Here is a 25,155-nt window from a genome sequence, read left to right on the forward strand (position 1 = left end):
TATGTAAACGGTTCTCCAGGAAACACTTCATCCTGGGTGACGGGTTGAGGTGCCCTTAGGCACTACTAGCTAACAGCTGTCTAAAAGCTAGTTCTGGGTGGACTGAGTGGAGCATGGTTAGTATCCTCCCGAACCCAACAGGCTGTTAACTGTTAGAATGAGTTGGGGCTCAGCCTGCTCGTCTTGTTAGAATGCGTTCCTCTGCTACATGTCATTCCCCCTCTCCAATACTATCCTATCGCTCTCACTGATACACGTTTCAAAAACCATGTCTGTCTGTGCTTTAGTCTGAGTAAATCCAAAATAAGAGACCATATGGTCAACTCAATAGTCGTCCCATACGTGTTTCAATCACAGCTAACGGTGCAAAGATGTGAATATCCGAATTTACCTCTAAATCATCAAAGCCATCTGTCTGTCTTGAAGTCTTCGGCCACGCCCTCTCACATGGGGGAGACACTCAGAGTTGAGCCTAGTCATGTCAACATCACAAGGATGTTGACATGCAGAGAGCAGCTCTATGTTGGTACGTCGTCTGGCAGGAGAGGGAAACGTAGGTCAACCGAGTGTTGTTCTATGGAAAGAGGATCAGTCTCCTGGCGTATGTGTTCAATGTGTGCGTGTGCAATAGTGTGTGCTTTTTGTCTGTTTTTGGTCAGACAAATGAGAGCTAAACAGTGCCCCCTACATATTTGTGCGTTCTACATACGTATGCAATGGTGCACATATATGCACACACACACACACACACACACACACACACACACACACACAAACACACACACACACACACACACACACACACACACACACACACACACACACACACACACACACACACACACACACATTCAAACATGCATCATCATATATCTGCGTGTGTCATGTGTTATTTGTGTGTGCATGCATGTGTGTGTGTGTGTGTGTGTGTGTGTGTGTGTGTGTGTGTGTGTGTGTGTGTGTGTGTGTGTGTGTGAGTGTGTGTTTGCATGCATGTGTCAGTGCGTGCGTGTGTATGCGCGCGCGTGTGTGTGTGTGTGTGTGTGTGTGTGTGTGTGTGTGTGTGTGTGTGTGTGTGTGTGTGTGTGTGTGTGTGTGTGTGTGTGTGAGAGGGTGAACCACCCCTCCACAAAGAGGAAACCTGCATGTGTGACCTGGAAGTGATCGGGGGACATCCAGGATGTGACCTCTCCAGCTACTTCCTTCCGTCTGCTGCCCCTCATCCATCCATCATGGGGCCGTGGGTCGATAGAATCAGACTTTATCCCATGTTTAGTGGACTGGTTTATTTGAATCTAAATCCTCTTACAATACCATATGGGCCTTTTTAACCTATCGGCCATGTTAGTTATATCTGGGCTCCATCTTGGTTATCTTCTTCTAGCATTCAGACCAGAGATGGTAGAGAAGTGAATCAGGCCAGTTGTGGCAGGACAGCCTGGGGGTTATGGTGTTCGACTCCCAGCCTAACGGTTCTTTGTTATACCTTAATGTTTGCCGTTCGACCTATAGGCCTGTATCAGAATTCCCTCTAGTTTGCTTTTGATGAAAGGATGTGCTAAATAATAAATATTAAGTTCAGACCGAGTAAGTTAAGACCGAGTCATCCAATTGGAAAGAGGCATTCAATGAGCGCTGGTATTGAGCATAACCAGACTGGGCCTTTGAACTAACCAGTAACCTTCCACTTTACAGGTGTTTCTAAAAGACATTAGCCTGACATAACGATTGTAAGCTGTTTACTCGTGAAACACCAACATGCCACCATAGCAACCATCAACAGACTCTTATGGTTGCATGTTGAAGTAGCAAGCTAGTGCAGGAACATAATAAGCGCCACTTGTAGAACTGTTGATGGAACCATCCCTCCTTCGGATACAGTGCAGCAGCAGGACCTGGAGGGTGATTCCACCTGAGGAGACCAAGTGCGATCATCTGTTCCTAACATGTGGGTCCGATGATCCGTGACGGTTCAGTAGGGAGGAGGAGAGGCTCAAAGGCAAGGTCAGAGGTTAAGGGTGAAGGTTGGAGTCAGTCCCAACAAACTGAGTAAAAACAATATGCTCCGTGTTTATCAGGTTCCTGTGAGTGTTTGTAGTCAGAATGGATGGAGCTGTCAAACTGGAGCGGGTTATCCAGTGGGACAAGCGGCTATCTAGGGTTAACTGAACATGGATTTGTGCAGTCGTAGATGATTTACTCTCTAAGCTCCTTAAAATATTACTGTTGTCCCTGCTAAACCATACACCCACATCTTTTACATAACCGTGCTCGCTCTATCATGTCCCTACAGTCTTCCTTTAAAATCACAGCTCATCTTTTGTTTGTTCATAAACGATTTACACTTAAACTATTGTTCGTACAATTTTATTTTGGTCAGTTTAGTATAGTTAATTGTGTATTCCCCTGCCCCCACTTTTTTAAAAATCTTTATCTGTGATTGTTCAGCGTTTGTCATGGTTTGTTCTGTCACACATGGATATATGATCTTGTTTGAAGAGGTGCTATTTTATCACTTCTTCCTTGTTCGTCTTGCGTCATATCTCGCTGCTTTGCATTGAGCCACTTGTCACTTTATATCACTGGGCGTTGGTTAATCCTTTCATCCAAATCACTTTTGGAAATGGCTGCTTATCTTGGACATTTGAATGTGAATGAGATGTGAAGTCACGCCGACACTTGACACACAACAACAGTAAAGACCAACAAACAGGCAGAAAGGTTTAACACCGTTAGCGAGGGGTCAATCACTGATAACCCCCCCCCCAACGGTGACCACCCGTCCCGCCCATCCCTCTGTCACCATGGCTACGGGCGGAATCGTGTGAGGTCACAGGGTTGAGGGGAACGATATATGACTTCAAAGGAAGGAAAAGACGACGTGAGAAAGAGAGTTTGGGATGGACTGAATTGATGTTTAGATGAGGTGTGTGTGTGAGTGATTGCATGGGGCGTTGATGTGTGTGTGTGTGTGTGTGTGTGTGTGTGTGTGTGTGTGTGTGTGTGTGTGTGTGTGTGTGTGTGTGTGTGTGTGTGTGTGTGTGTGTGTGTGTGCGTGTGCACGTGTGCATGTGCGTGTGGGCTTGTGAGTGGTGCGTGCATGCGTGTGTTTGTGTGTCTGTGTGTTTGTGTGGGGGTGTCACTGGGCCACTCTTGGCTTTTTTCTGGATAGCCTGAAACGTGATCTAGTCTGCATTCCTCCGTGAGAACCATCTGCCTCGTGGAAGAGGGCTAACTCAAAGCATCGCTGTACTGTACTTATTGAGCTCCTTCTAATGCTTTCCCAGGTCATATATTATTATCTGTGGTGTACGGTTCAAGTCGTAGGACACAAGCCGCCCCACACCACAGTGTTCCCCCTGGTTCCACTTCTTGGTTCCTTCCAGGGTAGCAGGCCGCTGTTTTTTTTTGTGTTTGGTTTTGTGAGCCACCAGATTGTCCCTGTGTGTCCCAGCTGGAGGGGCGGGGGTCCGGGGGAGGGGCAGGGGGCTTCCAGGAGCTGACTCACACCCTCCTTACTGGAAGCCTGTGACTCACTCGCCTCCCCCTCCCGCCCCGTTCCACACAGCCCTCCCCCTCCCCAGCTGGCCGTGACCTGGACCCTTGCTCTCTAATGACGGGTTCCAGATGCCTCGGACACCAGCCTTCCGAGTTGCATTGTGACTTCATTTCCTTTCTCGTAGCACTTCCCATTCATCTTTGTGATTGTGTCATGTCATTGGCTAGTCGTTGTTTTTTGTTAACTACATAGCCTCTTTAGCAAACAAAAACCCAACTTTACACTGTATTGCACGCACAGCAAGACCGTGCAATGCATAAATTGATGACCGGATTAAAGTAGCAATGTAATGTGTGTAAGAGCATTTAAAATCAACATTAAAATTAAAAACGTGGTACAAATACAAAGAAAATAAATCTCTTTACGTGGTGCAGCTATTTTTGTTATGTTTGCCTCACTGAACTCGGTATACTCTCAGATTTCCGAGAGGGACCGACCAAAAGTGTGCGTGCCTCCGTGAAATGCCGCAAGAAAGCTATAGGAGAATTCCCCACTTGAAACTCGGAAGGCTGGTGACCAAGGCATCTGAAACACACCATAATTCCCAACTATATCAAGTATTACCCCTCTCCCCCTCCACTCTGATCCCCTTCCTCTAGTCAAAGGAATCCGGGACCCCCCCCCCCCCCCCCCCCCCCCCATTTTTAACCCTCTCCCTCCACTAACCAGCAGCTCGGACCCTCCCCCCAGACACCCTGCTGCCCATCCCACGGGCCACCATGGCTGATGACAAAACTCATTCACCAGAATATTCTCCAGTGGGCGGTAAAATGTGTTTCACTCTGAAACAGAAAGTAGAAAAATAAAAAGCCTACTGACACTGCTCCTCCCCTTTCAGCCTCTCCCTTCCAATCCACTCCCATCCTCCCCCTAATGCCCCTTAATCCCGCCTTCTGAAATGTTACCAAATACAGACCCACTGCTGCCGTTCTCGGATTGGCTGAGGCGGTGACGTCTTGACATCACTCCACAGAACAACAAACAAGATTCACATTTGGAATGTTGGCGCAGAATTGGAATTCAATGAACGAAAAGAAAACAACAAACGCGTTTTAAATAGAGCTGGAAGAGCGCTGGTTCATAGAATCCTACAAAACTTGTTTACTCTTTAACTAAGCATTATGCTCTTAACAAAACTCTCCAATTTAACAAACCACTAGGTACTCTGGACCAAACCCTTAACCCTTAAACCAACCCTGAGGTACTCTGAACCAAACTATTTAACGCTTAAACTAACCCTGATGTACTCTGAACCAAACTCTGTGACCCTTAAACTAACCCTGAGCAAGGTAGAAGACATGCACCTCGGTTTCTTCATCTCTTCCTGGCTCTGGGAGCCCCTAAGGACTATTTATAACCCCCTGACGTCTTAGAACTGCACTGTGTCTCCTCCAGACACTGAAGAGACAAAAGATGAGCACCTTGTGATTATTTCTACCTGTTCCACCTGAATCCTCCCCTAGGACCTATAAATAACACTGCTGTTGTCACTTCAAACAGCACCTCATATATCATCTAAATGACAGTCAATAGGGACTTGGGAATCCCTAAAGATGTTTTATCATTGTTTGCTTTCATCTATTTAAGAGTGACAGCTCACCTTTAATAGCAAAGAACAAAAAACACAAAGAACAAACAGAAATGTTGTGGATTTCATTCCAAAAAATTGGGATTCCCTTAATAAAACAGTATGACCTCCTTCCCAAAGTTGGACCTTGTCTTTATCCAGACGACCCAGTCGGGACAGGATGCGAACGACAGGAAGTGGTGCAGTGAGCACTCCAGCAGCGTGGGTGATACGCAGCCAACCACAGCGCCCGTCCCACGAGAGCTCTCAGCGCACACTACGGTCAAGGAGCTTAAGAGGGAGGAGAGAGTAGGTGTGTGTTTGTGTGTGTGTGTGGCTGTGTGTTTGCCTTTACGTGCACTGGCCTCTGTTATCCACAACAACACAGATCCAGGCGGAAGTGCGTGCACCTGAGCGTGCGTGCAGCCGCCTAGCGTGGGATAGGGGAGGATAACGGTTAGCATCAGCATCAGCGGCCTGCGGCGGTGGGACTGATAGACAGAGCGGTCTATTTCGGCCTCGCCAGCGATGTGTCAGACGGGCAGAGGTGGCTGAGATCAGAACCCTCGCCCACACGCCTCCCGCCCCGCGTCGCCGAAGCCCTGCCGCTCTTGCATAACGCTGTTTATGTAACAGACAGTTCTGGAGCCAGGCTATAGTGGGAGGACTCCCCCTCATTAGCATAGCACACTTGGGCAGTGTGTGAGATTAGAGAGTTAAACAGAGAGCGTGCCCTGCTGTGTGCTCTACACATCTGTAAACCTATCAGGGGTCAGGTGGCCAAGGCTTTAAGCATAATGCCGAAGGTTAAACGCTGCTGAGATTAAATGTTCAACGCATTTATTATTGTGTAATTCTTCTTAATAACTTTTATTTAGAATTTCTCATGAATTTTCAAATGTGAGCAATATATGTAAATCACAGATGGATAGATAGATAGATAGATAGATAGATAGATAGATAGATAGATAGATAGATAGATAGATAGATAGATAGATAGATAGATAGATAGATAGATAGATAGATAGAGAGTGTAATTGATCAATAGAGAGAGATTTGGTAATAGAATGATAGATAGATAGTCCACTGATCCCAAAGGAAATTGAAGTTCTTAAATAGAGATTACAATAGAGCATAAATAGAGAGGTGATGAGTAATCATAGAGAAGAATCAAAGTAAAACTAGCATCTGGATGCTCTTTGTGTTTGAAGGTACTGCCTAAATACAGGGGTCTTGTGAGTCCAATACTAAGATGGGATCTAGAAGGAGGAGGTTTGAGTTGTTAGACTCATGGGCATTGGAAATTGAGCTGAACAAAACCGAATATCCTTATGCACAGATGAGCACTATATGTATGAGTGTGATTAAGAATAATGGTGCACACCTATAGCGATATATTTATATTGTGCATCTGTTAGTTGCTGCAACGGCTTGAACGTAACATGAGAAGAAGAAAACAGTAACAAATATGTATTACAATGTATTGGAGTTTGCAAACTGTATGGTGTTTGCAACAAAATACAATTTCAGTATTTAATGATTGCACGGATATATAGGTGTACAAAGTTATATAAAGGTTTTAGTTTTCAGTCTTCTGGGCCAGATCAGAGCTGTAATAGCAGCACACACACACACACACACACACACACACACACACACACACACACACACACACACACACACACACACACACACACACACACACACACACACACACACACACACACACACACACACACACACACACACACACACACACACACACACACCCTGTTTTCAGAAACCATACTACTTGCATATTTCACATCTAACAAAACACCGCTCTGCCCGCTGCGCTCCGAAATAACCAGACAGACGTTCGGGCGACCAATCACACAGTTCGATTTTTCCACAACACGTTCCCCATTGGTCAACGGCCCCAGAGGGACGCCCGCCCACTGAACTCCTATTGGCTGGTTTTCCCGGCTCTCCGGAGGTCATTTGAATACGCCTCGTTTGAAGTAGAAAGGACTTAAATATCAGGACCGCTGAGCACAATGGACCAGGGGCACTGAGTGCGCTAATCTGACGCCGAACACCCCAGACTACTCTCACTTCTGATGTTTTCCTCTGAAGTATCGGATGATCTTGAAGGATATTCAAGAGGACTAGGGGGAAAGAAAGTTTGGATAGTTTCCCTTCCAGAGAAAGCTTTTATTGTGGATACTCCCCGGCTGCATTGAGGTAGGCTTTGGTGCACACATTGTTAACCCTCGGTGGGTCGATCTGAAACCGATAAACTGAGAATGATACAAGTCTGGTTTATGGACTCAACTGCGATCGCGTCTGTGTTACAATGTAATCCACTTAGGGAGAAAGTTGAAATTGTTGAAAGAGCAAATAGCCAATGTTCGACCGTGTTTGACAGCCATCGTGGTTTATTTAGGTTTCCTGGTGCTTTTGTTGTTGTTTACCTCTCCCCTGGTTTATAGCCGGGCAGGCACACAGACCCACATTACTCACCACCGCCTGTGGTCGGATCTCTCCCAGCGTGGTTCGTGTTGTGCTGAGCGTGAGTCAGGAGCTGAGAACTGAGCCAAGACCAGATATCTGCTCTGTTTGCGTTCGGGGGGATAATGAGAGAGGGACGGGGGGCTTTCATGTGTGATTTCGAGAGCTGTGGCTCCGTGAATGAGGAGGGAGCGGAAAGTGAGAGCTGCCCAATGCCTGAAGATGATATAAGCCTGTGTTCTCCATTATCTCTGAGATAAGGGTCTTCATCCCTCACTTGTACACACAGCAAGTTGGAGGTGTGTGTGTGTGTGTGTGTGTGTGTGTGTGTGTGTGTGTGTGTGTGTGTGTGTGTGTGTGTGTGTGTGTGTGTGTGTGTGTGTGTGTGTGTGTGTGTGTTCACGACTGGTTCAACAGCAGGTGACCTAGTCTAGATGTAATATTCCTCTTGGTCTCTTAGTTCCTCAAAAAGCCTTCTGGAACCTTGAACAATTGCGTTTACAAGGTTAGGGCAAATTTGTGTTATTTTAAAATATATATTATTGCCATCAATGTATAGCCTGATAAAACGGCAAACGACAGCTTAATTATGATAATTAAAATAATCTAAGATAATTTGACGAACAGGATCTGAGTTTCAGTGTGGGGTGTGTGTGTGCCAAATGTATTGATTAAAGTAATAGGCTACTATAAAATCATAGTCCAGAACAGACTCAAGTTAATACGTGAAGGAGCCTATAAGCCTGTGAGTGCACGAGAGGGAGTGGTCCTCGTATTTACGCTCATGTGATTGTGTTTGACCTCGCCGTATCTCTACGACTGTGATTGTACCGGACAGTTTCAGGTTAGATTAGTTTTCCTCTGTGCAGTTTGCGTTCCAGTGCCCCCAGTGGTGTGTGGGGAGCAGTGACTGCTGCGCGTCCCAGGCCAGTTTATACCATAGGAGACTGTACAGGTTTATACCATTCTTGTATTCTGGGTTTATACCTGTCTAAGCCAGGGTTCAAACCAATTGTTTCATTGACGATCTGTGATAGTTTCACATGGTTTTCTTTATAAAATATACCTATTTCCATCTTATGTTCTAAGTAGAGACATGGATTCGTACTTCCTAAACCGTATTTACATTTATTTTTCAGTATTGTATTATTCCAACGTACTAATTCATTAGTTATTCTAGTCTTTCAGTGTTCTTGAGCATACGTCAATGCTTCTTTTCATTCAACTCCTTCCCTACTATCACACACACACACACACACACACACACACACACACACACACACACACACACACACACACACACACACACACACACACACACACACACACACACACACACACACACACACACACACACAATCGTTAATTGTCATATACACAATGGAAACATAGTTTGCACTGGGCAATGAAATTCTTAATTTGCAAGTTCCCTTCACACAAAAATGCTTAAAATAAAGTAGATAAATAAACTAAACTGCTAAAAAATATCTGTACAAAGAGCAGAATTTAGTTAACCAAAAACAGTTAAATATAAGGTGCAACACACACACACACACACACACACACACACACACACACCTGATAGACGCTTACATCTTGTTCCAAAGTACAATGAAAGCGTTTCTTTATTGGTGTTATTAGGGGTGTAAGGTTAGGAAAGGCCTGACTCAGTGGCTTGCCTTATACCAATAAGTTCTCCCCTTATCTCTCTGTGCAAACAGCTGATCCCTGATTACATTGGAATGCACCCATGCTCCATTGGCTTCAGATGAGGTCAATAAAACCGTGTCCTTCTGCTTAGTGTAGGAAGTCTATTATCAGGTCTGCTCTCGTACTGATATATATACCGGTCTTAACTTTGTCTGATGTCCCTGCGCTGTGTTCCTCATGGACTGCTGAACACAGTTTGTGAATGAGGCTGTTTGCTTAGCGCTGTGTTTCCTCTGGTGTCTGACCGGTCTCCGTCGGGTGGCGGTATGTGGGACGTGTTGTCGTGAGCTGGGCTCCTCCACCCAGTTGTCTCCACCCTGTGGTGGAAGCCTTCCCATGTGTTTGTGTTCCTTGGCCCTGCAGAGTTTTTCAGGAGTGGAACTGTAATCACCAGCACCACAATATTTAGTCTGGGAACTCATGGTTTACCTCCGGTCTGAACGTGTTATTCAATCAAGGGTGGTTTTACGGGAACATTTTCAGGATTCATAAGGTCTGGCATGAAGTAATCCATAAACCACAGGTCACGGCGTAGAATTATATTATCGACGTTATGCAACCAAAGAACTTCGACGAGCAAACACACACACTCACAGATTTAACCCTTTCGAGGTCAGAACCTCATCATAACCATCTCCATATTTCATGTCCTTCCCTGCCATGTGGGAGTTACAGCAGTCCAATGTAAACAAGCTGTCCCAAGTGGTTTAACACATAACAGAATCAGGTACAGAATAAAGTTAAACTGGAAACAAAATGATATGTTTGCTTGCACATGAGGCCATTGGGCCGATAAACTTTTATTAAACATATTGGCAACTTTAAATTAAATAAGCATTCTTGCTTCAAAAAGTAATACGATTACAATTTGATAATCAAACTCCACCAACTATCTACGTGTGTGTTGTGTGTTGTGTGTGTTTCCAGACAAAGTTGAAAATTACAAATTAAAACTAATCAAGCTGTTTTGGCACACCCACCATCGTCCAGAATGAGGTTTATTTTCTCAGGTACATTGGGGATTTCATCAGACTACAGACTTGTGTTAGGGAGCCTGGTTTCTCCCTAGGCCACTTAAAGCCAAGCTGCTAAGCTTCAAATCATAGTGTGGACCTCCCAAAATACATCAACAGAGAATTATGAGATTCACTGCATTTAGTTCATAAGGAATATAACTGTTAGCAGCTGACACACAAAGTGTTTGACTGATGAAACAGTGTTAGTAAAGGGTGTACATGATAGACCCAAAAATAGTGTTTACAGGCGCTTTGTTTAATTAAAGCTTTAACTGAATTGTTGACGTTGTTGTGTTGTTACTTTGACAGCCCGTTCTGGGAGTGGGGAAATGCCCATGTTTGGTATACTTTAAAAATGACAGACCATAAGTTCAGTCAGTTCTTGTATAGGATTTGGTCGTTTGACGGTTATTTGTCCAACTTTAAATGATGATCAAGGTGTACAATCCTTTTAAATCCAAAAGTCAAAGGCATTGAAAAATTATACTTCCAAAAAAACAAGTGTGTGTGTGTGTGTGTGTGTGTGTGTGTGTGTGTGTGTGTGTGTGTGTGTGTGTGTGTGTGTGTGTGTGTGTGTGTGTGTGTGTGTGTGTGTGTGTGTGTGTGTGTGTGTGTGTGTGTTGGTCTCTGCTGCCATATGGTTCCCAGAATAGCAGATAGGACGGATAACGATGGCTCGGGAGGTGAAGTGGTTCTTAGTGGTGGCTTAGGATCAACAGAGCCACCGCTGATCCTGTTATCTCCATCATCACCGCTGAAGGCGGCCCTGCTGGTGTGGTGTGTAGAGCAAGGCCAGGAGGGCCAGAGCAGACCATCCTGACCGCACACTGGGTGATCTGAAGGGGTTTACTTGCTGAGCTCTCTGTAACGGGCCCTGGGGTCCAGCCCACAATGGTGCTGATCCACTGTCAGAACCAACCTGATTAGTTCAATGATAGAGTTCACATCAACCACCACAGTCAAGTTAGCTTTTTATACGGCTTTCTTTTCTTTTATATCCAACATACATAATATCCAACATACATGTCTGTTATGTAAGGGCATATTAGCCTCCTCACACTCAATGGAAGAAAGTGTGTCCCTCTAAGGCCCATCTTTCAGACCACATGACGTTCACACCTCCTGTCTGCCTTATCCAGGTCAGGATGCCCCCCACCACACCTTACGCCGGTAAGTTCGGCCCCTGCAGCACCTACAACAGCAACAACAACCACCCCCCTCCACCCCGCAGCCCCTACCGCCAGAACAACAACCACAACAACATCACCTCCAGCACCCGGCCCTGCAAGGACGGTCTCTATGACAACCAGGCCCCCGCCCGGCCCTGCAAGGACGGTCTCTATGACAACGCCCCCGCCAGACCCTGCAAGGACAGTCTCTATGACAACGCCCCCGCCAGGCCCTGCAAGGACGGTCTCTATGACAACCAGGCCCCCACCAGGTCCTGCAAGGATGGTCTCTATGACAACGCTCCCCCCAGGCCCTGCAAGGACGGTCTCTATGACAACGCCTACACCGCCACCGAAAACCCCTACGACATCCCCCAGCCCTGCAGCCCCCACCGGACCACCGCCACCACCACCAAACACCACGTCTACAATCCCGCCCCCGCCAGCCCCGTCACGGAGAACCCCTACAGCACGCCGCACCCTGCGCCCGGTGCGCGATACCACCACCACCACAGCAGCAGCAGCACTTCCTGTAGCGGGCGGCTGTACCGCAACGCTAGCAGCAGTAGCAGTAGTGGCGCCGGCGAGCGTGACCGCTATCGGAACGCGTCAAACAGCAGCGCAGGCAGCGACCAGTCCTACAGGAGCAACAGCGGGGGGCCCGCCGACCCCAAGGAGGGCCGCTTCGGCAACGGCATCACCGCCAGCTACGGGGAGATGTGTTACCACGACAACAGCCTGGTGTCGGGTTCCCTTGAGGCTCTGATTCAGCACCTGGTGCCCACGGTCGATTACTACCCCGATGTGAGTACTACGGGCGATACTCGCTAGTATATGAGTTCTGTACTTCTATGTAACACTATGTGGTGGGTCCTGGGCACAAAGTACACCGAGTTCCCCAGGGATGTGACCTGGTCACTGACGTTTCACTTGGCAGCTTACTCATGAAATTACTTTTTATTGAAGTTGTATATCATCCAATAAAAACACCACCTTTTGTAGTTCTTTGGGAAGTGCAAAAGAAAAAAGTACAGGAGTCAGTTTGTGGCTAGTTGGCTGAGCCCCTTCCTGAGCCACTTAGCCTGCTCCGTGAGGAAGCTAAACGCCATGCTAATGGCCGGTTCCTTCCTGTTCTTTCAGCGGTCATATGTGTTCACCTTCCTGCTCAGCTCACGCCTCTTTCTCCACCCCTACGAGCTGATGAGCAGGGTGTGCCACCTGTGTGTGGAGCAGCAGAGGTCTGGGGACCCCCTGCTTGACAAGGTAGGCTCAACTCTCTGACCTGGAGCAACTGGCTCAGTTCCTCCACCACGGCCTCTCCTGGTGGTTCGGCCTTCGTATGGAGGTCTTATGGTCAGCTGTGAAAATGAATGCTGGGATTTAATTGATAAATATGTTTGTTTTTTGAAGACGTTATGTAAAACTTGAGAGAAATGGAAGTTAGGCACTTGAATTTGAACAAATTTAGGCTTATGAAAGTTACATTTTCTGACTCTTACGATTTGAAGAATTGAAACTAGGCGCTGAAATATGATGTCACACAGACACACAGACACACAGAGACACACAGACACAGACACAGCCCCTCCTCACCCCTGCTGTGGGTTCAGATCCGTGTCTGCGAGGTGGCCCCCAAGCTGGTCCAGCTGCTGACGGAGTGGACCGAGACCTTCCCCTACGACTTCAGGGACGAGAGGATGATGCGCTGCCTCAAGGACATGACGCACCACGTTGCTAGGGGAGACGAGGTTAGTAGGAGCTCTGACACATGTGTGTTGTAGTCCTCAATATAAATACACATGTTGTGTGTTGCAGTTCTCAGTATTCATAGATGTGAATTGTATTCCCTAATATTAATACATATACTGTATGTATAGCGGCCCCCAGTATTATTAATTCAAGTGTGTGTATGACGGCCCCCAGTATTAACATATTGTTTGTGTCTATGGCGGTCCCCAGTATTAATGCAAAGTGTGTGTATGGCGGTCCCCAGTACTAACATAGTGTGTGTATGGTGGTCCTCTCCCCAGTATTAACATAGTCTGGGTGTATGGCAGTCCCCAGTATTAACAAAGTGTGTGTATGGCGGTCCCCAGTATTAACGCAAAATGTGTGTATGGCGGTTCACAGTACTAACTTAGTGTGTGTATGGTGGTCCCCAGTATTAACATAGTGTGTGTATGGTGGTCCCCTGTACTAACATAGTGTGTGGTGGTCCCCAGTATTAAAATAGTGTGTGTATGGTGGTCCCCAGTATTAACATAGTGTGTGCTTGGCGGTCCCCAGTACTAACATAGTGTGTGTATGGTGGTCCCCAGTATTAAAATAGTGTGTGTATGGCATCCCCAGTATTCGTGGCGGGCCATGCAGCAGATGACTCAGCGGCTGATCAAGCGCCTGTCGGCCCTGGGTCAGTACGAGGAGGCAGTGGCCGCGCTGAGCGCAGTGGCATTGGAGCGCCCCGCCTCGCTAAAGAACAAGCTGACCTCCGCTCAGCGCGCGGATGCAATGAGCGTGTGTGACGACCCCTTCGTCCTCGCCCAGCAGCTCACCCACATCGAACTGGTGAGCGGACAGAGGTTCATACGTTGTTTGGTTTGGGGCTCTTTTCCCTTTATGGACGGTGCAGCGGGTTGAGGAAGAGGGTAAATGACATGTAGCATAGGACCAAAGGGGGAATCAAACCTGCGGTCGATTCAAGGCATGTCACCAAGCTACCGATCCGTCCGACTAAGAAATATATTTTATATCCAAGTCACACTCACTGTTGTGTCTCTGTCGTGTTCAGGAAGTATCTGGCACATAGGAGACATGGGCGTTTTAGTTATTAGGTAGTGAGTTGGTCCTACACTGAGGGCCAAGTTTTTGTGGCCCATCATTTAATAATCTGAAAAGCCTGAAACAATCAATCGTAATAAGCAGTGCCTGGTTGTAGTATCAACACCATGAGCTTCATGTCATGAAGTATCTGTTGATTTAGGGTTCACCGGGAATATTCCTTCTGCTTTTCTTTGTGTTGGATCCGCCGTTTCAAAGCGCTCGTTATTTCATTTGGAGATGATTTGAATCGATAAGAATCCATCTGCAGTCCCTCTGTATCCTCAAACTGGGACAGTTGAGCTTGTGGTTCTAAAGTAATCCTGTCTCCCCATCCCCCGTACCCTCCTGATTCTCCTCGCCGCCCCTCCAGGACAGACTGAGTTTCATCGGCCCAGAGGAGTTCATCCAGACGTTTGCGCTGAAGGACCCTCTGGAGAACCACAAGGTACATACCAATCTACTCACTGAGGTCGTACACTGGTTCATTAAATCACACCTGCCTGAGGCTCTTTTCACAGACAAAGGGAATAGATCACAGAAGTGGGAGAGTGCACTGTACTAGTGTCAGGTATAGGTCTCATTGTAAAGACCATCAAGGCAGAGACCGCACACTCTGAAGTAGTCTAGTTTTCCAATCCTTTAACTTAAGTATGTATCAATGGAGGGACTTTTACCAACAGTTGCACACCGCCACACACGCATCAGTGGGGCCACCCATCTGTGTGCGAGCACTGAAGCAGCCATTGCATAACTGTTGAATGTGTTGAGTGAGTCATGCTCAAGGGGATGTGTGGGGATGTTTGTGTGTGTGTGTGCGTGTGTGTGTGTGTAGTGGGGCTGTACACGTTACATCACCTCAAGGGGTCAACTTTATTTATAAAGGGCTTTTAACAGACCTGTACGTCACCGAGGTCTTCAGAAGGAACAAACAGCACTGGAAACATTATTTTAGAAGTGTGGTGGTGCTTTTTAATTAGCCAAGAGAAAAGGTGAACAATAATCAATCATCTATGAACATTCCTGATGTATTTACTGAGAAATAGGCTTTTATTTGTATAGTAAGATATTACATGGATTTTAGTAAAAATAACACAGAACTCTGCGTTCTAATGCATCTACATAGAAACGGCAGATAGTTTATGTGTTGTGGTTCACAATGTTTGTCCCTCCTGTACTGGGGTTCAGTATAGTGAGTATGTATTAACTCTGTGTACTGTGTTATAATGGGGTTCAGTATAGTGAGTATGTATTAACTCTGTGTACTGTGTTATAATGGGGTGAAGTGAGTATTAACACTGTTTACAGTGTTATAATGGGGTTGAGTATAGTGAGTATGTATTAACTCTGTGTACTGTGTTATAATGGGGTTGAGTATAGTGAGTATGTATTAACTCTGTGTACTGTGTTATAATGGGGTTCAGTATAGTGAGTATGTATTAACTCTCTGTACTGTGTTGTAATGGGGTTAGGTGAGTATTAACACTGTGTTTACAGTGTTATAATGGGGTTGAGTATAGTGATTATGTATTAACTCTGTCTTATTAACTGTTCCTCCTTCTGCAGGGATTCTTCCGGAAGAGGAAGACCAGTAACCTGGAGGCGTACGTCAACTGGTTCAACAGACTGAGCTACCTGGTGGCCACAGAGATCTGTCTGGTGAGACTGGTGTCTGTCTGTCTGTCTGTCTCACCCCTCTATCCTTCTGTCTGGGATCTGCGTGAAACTGATATATCTCTTTGTGAACCTCACTTTGCTTCCTACCATCTCTTCTTACTTTAAGTTTTGTACATAAATAAGCCCAGGCCCCTTTTTGTCTATCGGTTTTCCCTTGCCCTCTCTTCTCACCATTCCCTTAACCTTTTTCTGTTGTATTTATCTCTGTTGACCTCTGACCTCTGTGACCCTCAAGCCGGTGAAGAAGAAGCACAGAGCACGTGCGATCGAGTTCTTCATCGACGTGGCCCAGGAGTGCTTCAACATCGGGAACTTCAACTCCCTCATGGCCATCATCAGTACGTACTGTGATCCATGACATCATCATCACCCATTTCCCTCATGATGTTGTACTGTTGAACTCTCATGACATCGTCATGGAGAGCAGCATAGTGTAGAGGGGTTTTAAATCTCCAATGTTGTCAGTATAACCTGTAGGCCTCCTAGAGCAGCCTGCCCTAGCCTGCCCTAGCCTGCCCTAGCCTGCCCTAGCCTGCCCTAGCCTGCCCTAGCCTGCCCTAACCTGTTACCTAATGACGTATCTAAATTTGCTTCGGATAAACGGTTCACAAAAAAAAGAGAGACAACTCATTGATGCATGTCGACATTTTACTTTTGTTTAAAAACGATGCATCTATTTATTGATTATTATGTTATTATTATCTACAACCTCTCTAGCTCTCATGCCGATGTTCTCATAAGGCCAGCCAATCATAAACCAGCTGAGCCTCTAGTCACGTTTGTCATCGCCTGTGATTATGTCCATCATGTGACCCAGCAGTAAACAGAGTGGGCAGCAGCTGTGATGGAGACCCAGCCCTCCTAAATGATGGATTCAATTCCACACAGCGCTAACTGAATCAGACGAGGCTGGCGCTTCTGGTGCTTCAGTCGTAGCTCAGCGCTAGGTGTAGCTCAATGCAGTAGTATTACTAGTTGTAGCTCACTGGTAGCTGTAGCTGGTTCTCATCAGCAGCCCACCACTCTAGTCTGTTCTTAACTAACGATATACAATATTTTTTCTCTTCTATCTTTCTATCAATCTTTCTTCTATTTTTTTTTATCCTCTCTATCTTTCTCTGTCTCTCTGCTCTGTCTGTCTCTCTCTTCTCTCTGTCTCTGGTCTCTCTGCTCTGTCTGTCTCTCTCTTCTCTCTGTCTCTGGTCTCTCTCCTCTGTCTGTCTCTCTCTTCTCTCACAGCTGGTATGAACATGAGTCCTGTGTCTCGTCTGAAGAAGACGTGGAGTAAAGTCAACACAGACAAGTTTGACATTCTGGAGGTCAGTGTGTGTGTGTTGGTGTGCAATCTGGCGGTTATCCATAAACCTACATAAACTAATTTGTGTGTGTGTGTGTGTGTAGCATCAGATGGATCCCTCCAGCAACTTCAGTAACTACCGGACCGCTCTGCGCGGGGCCACCCAGAGGTCAGAGACCGCCCACAGCAGTCAGGAGAGGGTGAGACACACACGCCCGCACGCACGCACATAAGGAAACTTGCCAGGGTTTAAAGGTTATGGAGTTGAGTATTTTAACATAGAACATTCTTTGTTAAAACGATTTTTGCAGTACTAAATAATTTCTTGTAAAAAAATGAAATTATCTAACATAATAATAAAATAAGTTTTATTGTTTATTATTCAGCTACATTTCCTTGTGTCGATCTTTCTGCTGGTTGATTATTCTAGAAACAGCGTGAAGGTTAACCAACCCTGTTGTGTTTCCAGATTGTGATCCCGTTCTTCAGTCTTCTCATTAAAGATATCTACTTTCTCAATGAGGGCTGCGCTAGCCGGCTAACCACCGGACACATCAACTTTGAGGTCAGTCCAGGAGTTAAAGTTAAGACATTTCTATTTCAACAAATTGTGAGGCTGAATGTACAATCAACGGTTTTATATTCTACAATTCATTACAATGGTTCCATTTTTATCATAGAATGTCTTTTATAATTGCTCCCCCTTGTGGAAAAACATATGCATTACTTTATTTACACTTTCACCCGTAACTACACACCTCTTTTGTTTATCTAATTATCATGTTCTTCTTAGAGTGTTTACCAGAATATGGTCATAGGATAGTGATACATGATGGTTACGTTTTTGGAATGCATGTAAGTCTAGGTTAAATTATTAATAAACTCTTTCTAACTCCTGCTAAATTGAATGAATTCAACCGACAAAGATACTGGGTTAAATTCCCTAATGTCCACAGTCTACCTGTAGTCATCCTTGAGATTGATAAGATAACCCCTACCTGCTCATTAATGCCATGCTTCTCAAACTCACTGTCCCCGGTCCCTCTCGCGTGGGCAAATTCGTACATCTGAAAATAGTACAGAGGAGTAAACTGCGCTGTGGTCTGTCTGCGTAGAAACTGTGGGAGCTGGCGAAGCAGGTCAGTGAGTTCCTGGTGTGGCGCCAGGTGGTCTGCCCCTTCCAGCGGGACCGCCGCATCCTCCAGTTCCTCGTCACCTCGCCGGTCTTCAACGAGGACGGTGAGTGTCGACTGCCATGACATCACGACCGCCATGACATCACAACCGCCATGACATCACGGCCGCCATGACATCGGGACCCCAATGAAATCACAACCGCCATGACATCATGACCGCAATGACATCACGACTGCTAGATTCACCCTCAATGCTGCCTTGTATGTTTGATGTTTCTTTATTATTTATTGTCTATTACCCATTTCTAATGGTTATAGTAATATTAGTTGCGTCATTGAAACATTTAGAGACCATAAAGTTATTCTTACAGCTAATGCTGAAAGAAAGGTTTTGTTTTATTAGTACATCAAGCACTTGATACAAATACGCATTTCATCCAGTGCTACCGAGGTGATATATATGTATACCATTGGTGTGGCTAATGTGAATGCTACATGGTTGCAGAGCTGTATGGGGTCAGAACAGTCGCATTAATAATGAATGCACAGAGAAGGATTCACAAATGTATTTTGTGATTTATTTATAAATTACTCTCTTCTCACAAATACATTTCAATGCACACACAAATGGATATCGGTATGTATAAATGTAAAATAAATCCATAAACAAAAATAAGTTTCACAAACACATTTCTGATCCACACACAAATGTGTCTTGTTTTAAATAAATATAATATAAATCCATAAATATATTAATTTAAAAAAGATTTGCAATTTTCATAAAAAATGTATTTGGATGTTGTTACATTTATATACAAACTGTTAAACTTGAATTAACAAGACGCTTTTAATTTGTGAACTTGTTTGCGTTTGTGTGTGAACTGGACTGTATTTATATTTTTGAGACTCCTGACGTGGATGGATTCACAAATTGATTTCTTTCAACAAAGAACTCTCTGTAGCCAATCAGATGCCTCCCTCGTTTTCAGCCAATCACATGACTGCAGTTCCGACCTCTGAGTCCAGCCTCCGAGTCTCCCGGTTCCCTCGGTCAAAATGTGTATGGGAAATAACATGGGTTTTTTGAATGATCGTACATAACAATCTCTAGGTGGCGAAGAAGTAATAGCTGCGTCACGTTTTGAACTGCACCCCTTTTCTATCTAGTTTCGACTGGGTTTTGGGATTGTCGGTGCCGTTAAAGTAGTAAACGGCACGAGATGTAAAAATTCAGTCACTGTAGTCATGTGATTGGCTGAAAACGAGGGAGGCATCTGATTGGCTACAGAGAGTTCCTTGTTGAAAAGACTGCATTTGTGAATCCAGCCACGTCAGGAGTCTCAAAAATCCACATATAAATACAGACCAGTTCATACACCAGCTTAACAGTTTGTATATAAATGTAACAACATCCAAATACATTTTGATGAAAATTGCAAAAAAAAAATCATACATTTATGGATTTATATTACATTTATTTAAAACAAGACACATTTGTGAGTGGTTCAGAAATGCGTTTGTGAAACTTATTTTTGTTCATGGATTTATTTTACATTTATACATACCAATATTTTGTATTATTGGTATTTGTGAGAAGAGAGAGTTATTTAAATATAAATCACAAAATACATTTGTGAATCCTTCTCTGTGCATTCATTATTAATGAGACTGTTCTGATCCCATAGAGCTGCAGCTAGCTTAGCATGAAGCATAGCTTCATAGATAGTTTAATGTAGTGTTTACTAGTTGTAGGGCTATCATGCTGACCTGGAATCTTCCTCTCTCTGCAGAGCTGCACCTGGCCTCCTATGAGAGCGAGGGGCCAGAAAACCACATGGAGAAGGACAGTCGCAGGTCCCTCAGGTAGAGGCACGCACGCACGCACACACGGACGCACGCACAATCACACCGTCTCAGTGTTAATAAAGATCTGCTTGTTTTCTGCTGCAGGTCCTCTCTGCTTCATCGGGAGAATCGGTCCTAGAGTAAACGTAGATGTACACATCAAACACCCCTCTGAAGGGGGGAGGGGCCAATGAATCAACCCATCTTACAGTCAGAAGAAAAGTGTTCAGTACTGCCATTGGTTAACAGAAATGGGACAGTAGGCCTATGTGTGTAGTACGTATTATCACAGCTTGATAAAATATAATTTTTTTATATTTCATGTCAGTAAGGTGGCAAAATGTTTATCAGGAACCATTCAATTAGTTTTTCTTTTTAAATTCAAAATCCTTAAATGGTAATACTTATAGTAACCGGTGTTATGATACACACTACTTTACTAAAACTGCCTGCAGTACCTAATGATGTCTTTTTTAAGCTAAAGAAGTGTTACAACTCTAATCGTGAAGTCAAACTTGTGACAACGATGTGCTTTGAACAACCTTTCTGTGAGGTTTAGTAAAGTAGAACCAAAATGGCCGCCAGCTGCCTTGTCATGGAGTGCTTGATATTTTTTCTGCCTTATTCGGAGCAGTTTGTTGCGCTCAGGTCGCGTCACTGATTAATAGGACGCAAACGTATTATCACGTTCTGGTAACACTCTTGCGTCACCTGGAGGAAATGGTTTAGTATTCAGGATCTTGACACTATTTGTTAGTCAGGGTATCTTGTTTTGAGTGGGTCTGGCAGACTAGAAGGAAACAATGTCACAAACGTTTTATAAATTGTTGTGGTGTTATTCATGATTTCCTTTATTTCTCTACAACCTGGATAGTTAGGGTTCGGTCGAGTCTTTGCGAATCAGTGGTTATTTGTGATTAGATGTCCTCTGTGGGAAATGAACCCAGTCGGCACCAGAGCACTTCAGTACAGACGTGGTGTGTGTGATTATTTCAGGTTGTGAGGCCCCTCTCTGAAGGCGCCGTGCAGTATTAACATCGTATGGTGTAACCATGGCTTTGTTTTGTATATTATCTGGTGGTTAGGAGCTTGTTGCTGGTTAGCTTGCTCTGGTTCACCAACTCTAACGTCTGTGCTGCTTTATTACGAAACCTCAAACTTCTCATCATCTCATCTGCGACGGTCGCTGACCTCGCCGGCTCGCCCCCTTCGGAATAAGCCTGTACAAAATGTTTTATTTTGTCATGTTGAAGTGATCTAAGTTTTCTTCTATCAGACTTTCAAATGTATGTGTTTTTTGTATGTTTTTTGTGTATCGTGGCCCGATCTGGGTTTTCTCACTAAAGCTCTCTGTGAAAATGAAATTCTATATATTTTTTCTTTCAAATAAACGGACTGAAAATGTAGTTGTTGTTTTTGTGCCTCGTTGAGATTCAGGTTCACAAATGTGTTGCATTTCTTGCATTTGCCAAAAGGTCTGAACTCTATCTTTAGATGGAGGACATTGACATGCAGGACTTTCCGTTATTTCCACAGTACAGTGTATTAATAAAAAAAAAACATTTGAGATAATCTGAATCCTACTCCCTGGAAACCTTTTTTCAAGTAATAAGTATACCTATTAAAGGCATTACTAACAACTAAACAACTTTTTGAATACGAACATGTATTTAAAATGAATATGTGGACCGGGAAGAGAGCGGCCAGTTGTTCTTGTTGCTGAGTGACAGTGTCCACACTGAACAAACCCTTCAGACGAGCCTAGCCTCATATCGAACCCTTTGTTTTTTCCTTTAACAGGAATGGGATTCAGTGCATTGCAACATTCGTCTAAATTGCAACCGATTACAAGAGCAATGCAATCAAATGCTTTGGTTTGTCTTTTTACTTACTTAGTTATACTAAGCCTATGGCCTCTACTCCTTCTAATGTTGAAATTATTTTCAATGAAAAGGGAAGATCTCCCAGCCGCTCCTCTGCTGCTCTGGTTAAGCTCACTGAACACGTGCCTTCACTCCCCTCATCCAAATCCTCCTCTCCCTCGTTTCCAGCTCTATTCCTTCTTGTGCCTCATCTGTCCTACTCCGTTTCTCTTTCCTCCTCTTCTTTTCTTTTCTCTCTCCTCTCCTCTCCTCCTTCTCATCTACTCTCCTCCGATCCTCTCTTCAGCTGAGGATATATTATTAATAAAATATCCACCTAGATAGTTATGAACACAGACCAACAGTCAGTTTGATGGTACTAAATGCAGATAATATCCATAACTACTTTACTCAGACAAGAAGGATGTGTCCCAAGAAAGTGTCACAAAGAATGGAATTTATTAGTCAATATCTTGGATCCAGTTTCAGAAGTATACTGTGAAAAGTTCAACAAATGTAACTTTTCTGCCATTCTTTGCTTTCTCCAACTTCATAACCCCACCCGACTCCTAGCCACACATACGACAGTGGGATCTTCCAACTCCATGGCGTGCCAGTTGTTATTATAACAGTTCTTCACATCTACGTGATCCCTCAAATATTCAGAGTAGGTCACCTCCAGCAAGAGAGAGAGAGAGAGAGAGAGAGAGAGAGAGAGAGAGAGAGAGAGAGAGAGAGAGAGAGAGAGAGAGAGAGAGAGAGAGAGAGAGAGAGAGAGAGAGAGAGAGAGAGAGAGAGAGAGAGAGAGAGAGAGAGAGAGAGAGAGAGAGAGAGAGAGAGAGAGAGAGAGAGAGAGAGAGAGAGGGGGGGGTGGGGGGGGAAGAGATAGTGGGAGAAGTGTGTGTGTGTGTGTGTGTGTGTGGGGGGGGGGGGGGGGGGGGGGGGGGGGGGTCACACGTAGCTCTCTGCGCATGCCCACACCACTCCAAATCCACACCCTCATTGGCAGCTGACTCTCCAGCGCCCTGCCCATGGACTCCCTGCCCCGACCGCGGTGGATCTCCGTGGACCGAACAAGTGCTTCCCGCCGGACGTCCTGCAACACTCCGCGTCCCCCGTCCTGCCCTGTGATTGACTAAGCCTCTGGACCGAGGAGGAAGGGGTCAGGGTTCATAGCCCGGTCTGCCTTTAAAACCGTTATTTATTATCTCCGTTGGATATGATGAATCGCTGTCAGTATTCGCGGGTAGCTCTCTTGTGGGGTAGAACAGCATAGTTCATATATTATCTCCGTGTTATTCATACGCTATGGACGGGATATTGTGCAAAGCGTTGTTTCTACTGTTGGTGATCCTGTTATGTGGAGCGCAGGAGAAGTCCTGCGACGAACCGCTGGATCTGTACTTTGTCCTCGACAGGTGAGTTAGAGGTCCTCACCACTGTTCAGTCCTACTGCGTGCGTGTTGGACTGATGTGTGTGAGTGGGAGAGCGTGGTTGCGTGTGTGTTTGTTTGTGAGAGCGTGCGCGTGCGTTGCAGAATATCCTAATATCCAGCGTTCCAACCTCTGCACGTTTGAAGTTCTCCATAGAGAAAGCGAGTCCTTGTATGGCTGTGTTCAGCTCTGTTTAGATCTCCCCTTTTTCGTTCCCCGTACAGCTTTCACCCACCCTATGTTAATGTAGGCGCCCCTGTCCAGGGGGAGATTGATGGATGTCTGTATCTTGAAGGCTGTATCACCTATTTCGTCGTGGCTTTTAATCTGTTTCGTCATAAAGGACCAAGAATCAGTGACAACATTGATGTCTTGACGGTTTCCCTCTCTCTCTCTCTCTCTCTCTCTCTCTCTCTCTCTCTCTCTCTCTCTCTCTCTCTCTCTCTCTCTCTCTCTCTCTCTCTCTCTCTCTCTCTCTCTCTCTCTCTCTCTCTCTCTCTCTCTCTCTCTCTCTCTTTTGAAGCTGGATTTCCCCCCTCGGTTCTTATCTAGTGTGAAAGAATGTGTAAGAGTGAAAGATGTGTAATTGTGTCAGTGTGTGTAGTGTCACTAAGTGTGTAGTCTGAGTGTAATAGTGGAAGTGTGTGTAGTGTGTGTGGTTGACCCTGGTTGTAGTGATGTGTTGTGTTGTGTTCTGTCAGGTCTGGCAGTGTGTCTGGACACTGGGATGAGATTTATGGCTTCGTTAAGAACTTGACCGACCGATTCACCAGGTAGACCTCTCTCCTCTCGTCTCTCCTCTCACTTCCCCTCTCCTCTCCTCTCCTCCTCTCCTCTCTCCTCCTCTCTTCTCTCCTCCTCTCCTCTCTTCTCTCCTCCTATCCTCTCTCCTCCCCTCTCCTCTCCTCTCCTCTCCACTCCTCCCCTCTCCTCTCCTCTCCTCTCCTCTCCTCTTCTCTTCTCTTCTCTTCTCTTCTCTTCTCTTCTCTTCTCTTCTCTTCTCCTCTTCTCTTCTCTTCTCTTCTCCTCTCCTCTCCTCTCCTCTCCTCTCCTCTCGGCTCCCCTATCCTTTCTCCTCTCCATTCTATTTCTTTGTGTTCTGGTTCCTATAGCAACCCTCTCTCGGTCCAGGTGTTGTTTACAGACTTTTTTGTAGCTCCTTGATGTCAACTGTATACTGTGCTTGCTCTCAGAGGTTCCTTTTTCGTCAGAGCTTTACTTATTTATCCTTTATCAAACTATTTATTCACACAGTCCCGTTCCGGTTATCGTCGATATTTTCTTTATTCAGTAACTAACAGTCAAGGTCTGCATCGCTCACGAAATGCATTGCAAAGAATTCAACTGAATGACAGACTCTTTGTTCAGCTGAAATAACCAGTGTCTGTGTGTGTGCGTGCGTGCTTATGTGTGTGTGTGCCTGCATGCGTGTTTGTGTGTGTGTGTGTGTGTGTGTGTATGTGTGTGTGTGTGTGTTAGTCCCAGGCTGAGGCTGTCCTTCATCGTGTTCTCATCCAGTGCGCGTGTAGTGCTTCCCCTGACTGAAGACAGGTATCCCCATCCTCCTCTTCATAAC

At 45.2% G+C, this 25,155-nt stretch overlaps 2 protein-coding genes across 5 annotated transcripts in view; both read left to right on the forward strand.

Moving 5' to 3' along the window:
- The first annotated feature begins 7,125 nt into the window (after positions 1-7,125).
- Positions 7,126-21,689, forward strand: LOC115532302 (ras-GEF domain-containing family member 1B-B). Of its 3 annotated transcripts, none has more exons than XM_030342001.1 (15): positions 7,126-7,349; positions 10,991-11,119; positions 11,482-12,315; positions 12,652-12,774; positions 13,122-13,259; positions 13,861-14,076; positions 14,702-14,776; positions 15,895-15,987; positions 16,241-16,343; positions 17,245-17,324; positions 17,407-17,502; positions 17,772-17,867; positions 18,418-18,541; positions 20,229-20,301; positions 20,389-21,689. In XM_030342001.1, the coding sequence occupies exons 3-15, from the start codon at positions 11,488-11,490 to the stop codon at positions 20,420-20,422; spliced, it is 2,079 nt and encodes a 692-aa protein (XP_030197861.1). In that variant the 5' UTR covers positions 7,126-7,349; positions 10,991-11,119; positions 11,482-11,487; the 3' UTR covers positions 20,423-21,689. The 3 variants fall into 3 exon arrangements, with proteins under 3 accessions (XP_030197861.1, XP_030197862.1, XP_030197860.1); XM_030342002.1 differs by having other exon boundaries at positions 10,996-11,119; XM_030342000.1 differs by lacking the exon at positions 10,991-11,119.
- A 1,453-nt stretch (positions 21,690-23,142) lies between these two features.
- Positions 23,143-25,155, forward strand: part of LOC115532225 (anthrax toxin receptor 2) — a 35,462-nt gene continuing 33,449 nt past the window's right edge. The window contains exons 1-3 of one of the 2 annotated variants that reach the window (XM_030341859.1): positions 23,144-23,563; positions 24,281-24,352; positions 25,059-25,130. In XM_030341859.1, coding sequence (XP_030197719.1) covers positions 23,454-23,563; positions 24,281-24,352; positions 25,059-25,130 — 254 coding nt within the window. In that variant the 5' untranslated portion in view covers positions 23,144-23,453. Of the gene's footprint in view, positions 23,564-24,280; positions 24,353-25,058; positions 25,131-25,155 lie in introns of both variants that reach the window. The other variant, XM_030341860.1, reaches the window with a different exon arrangement.

The sequence above is a fragment of the Gadus morhua genome, chromosome 19 (assembly GCF_902167405.1).
Source record: "Gadus morhua chromosome 19, gadMor3.0, whole genome shotgun sequence".
Lineage (NCBI taxonomy): Eukaryota > Metazoa > Chordata > Actinopteri > Gadiformes > Gadidae > Gadus > Gadus morhua.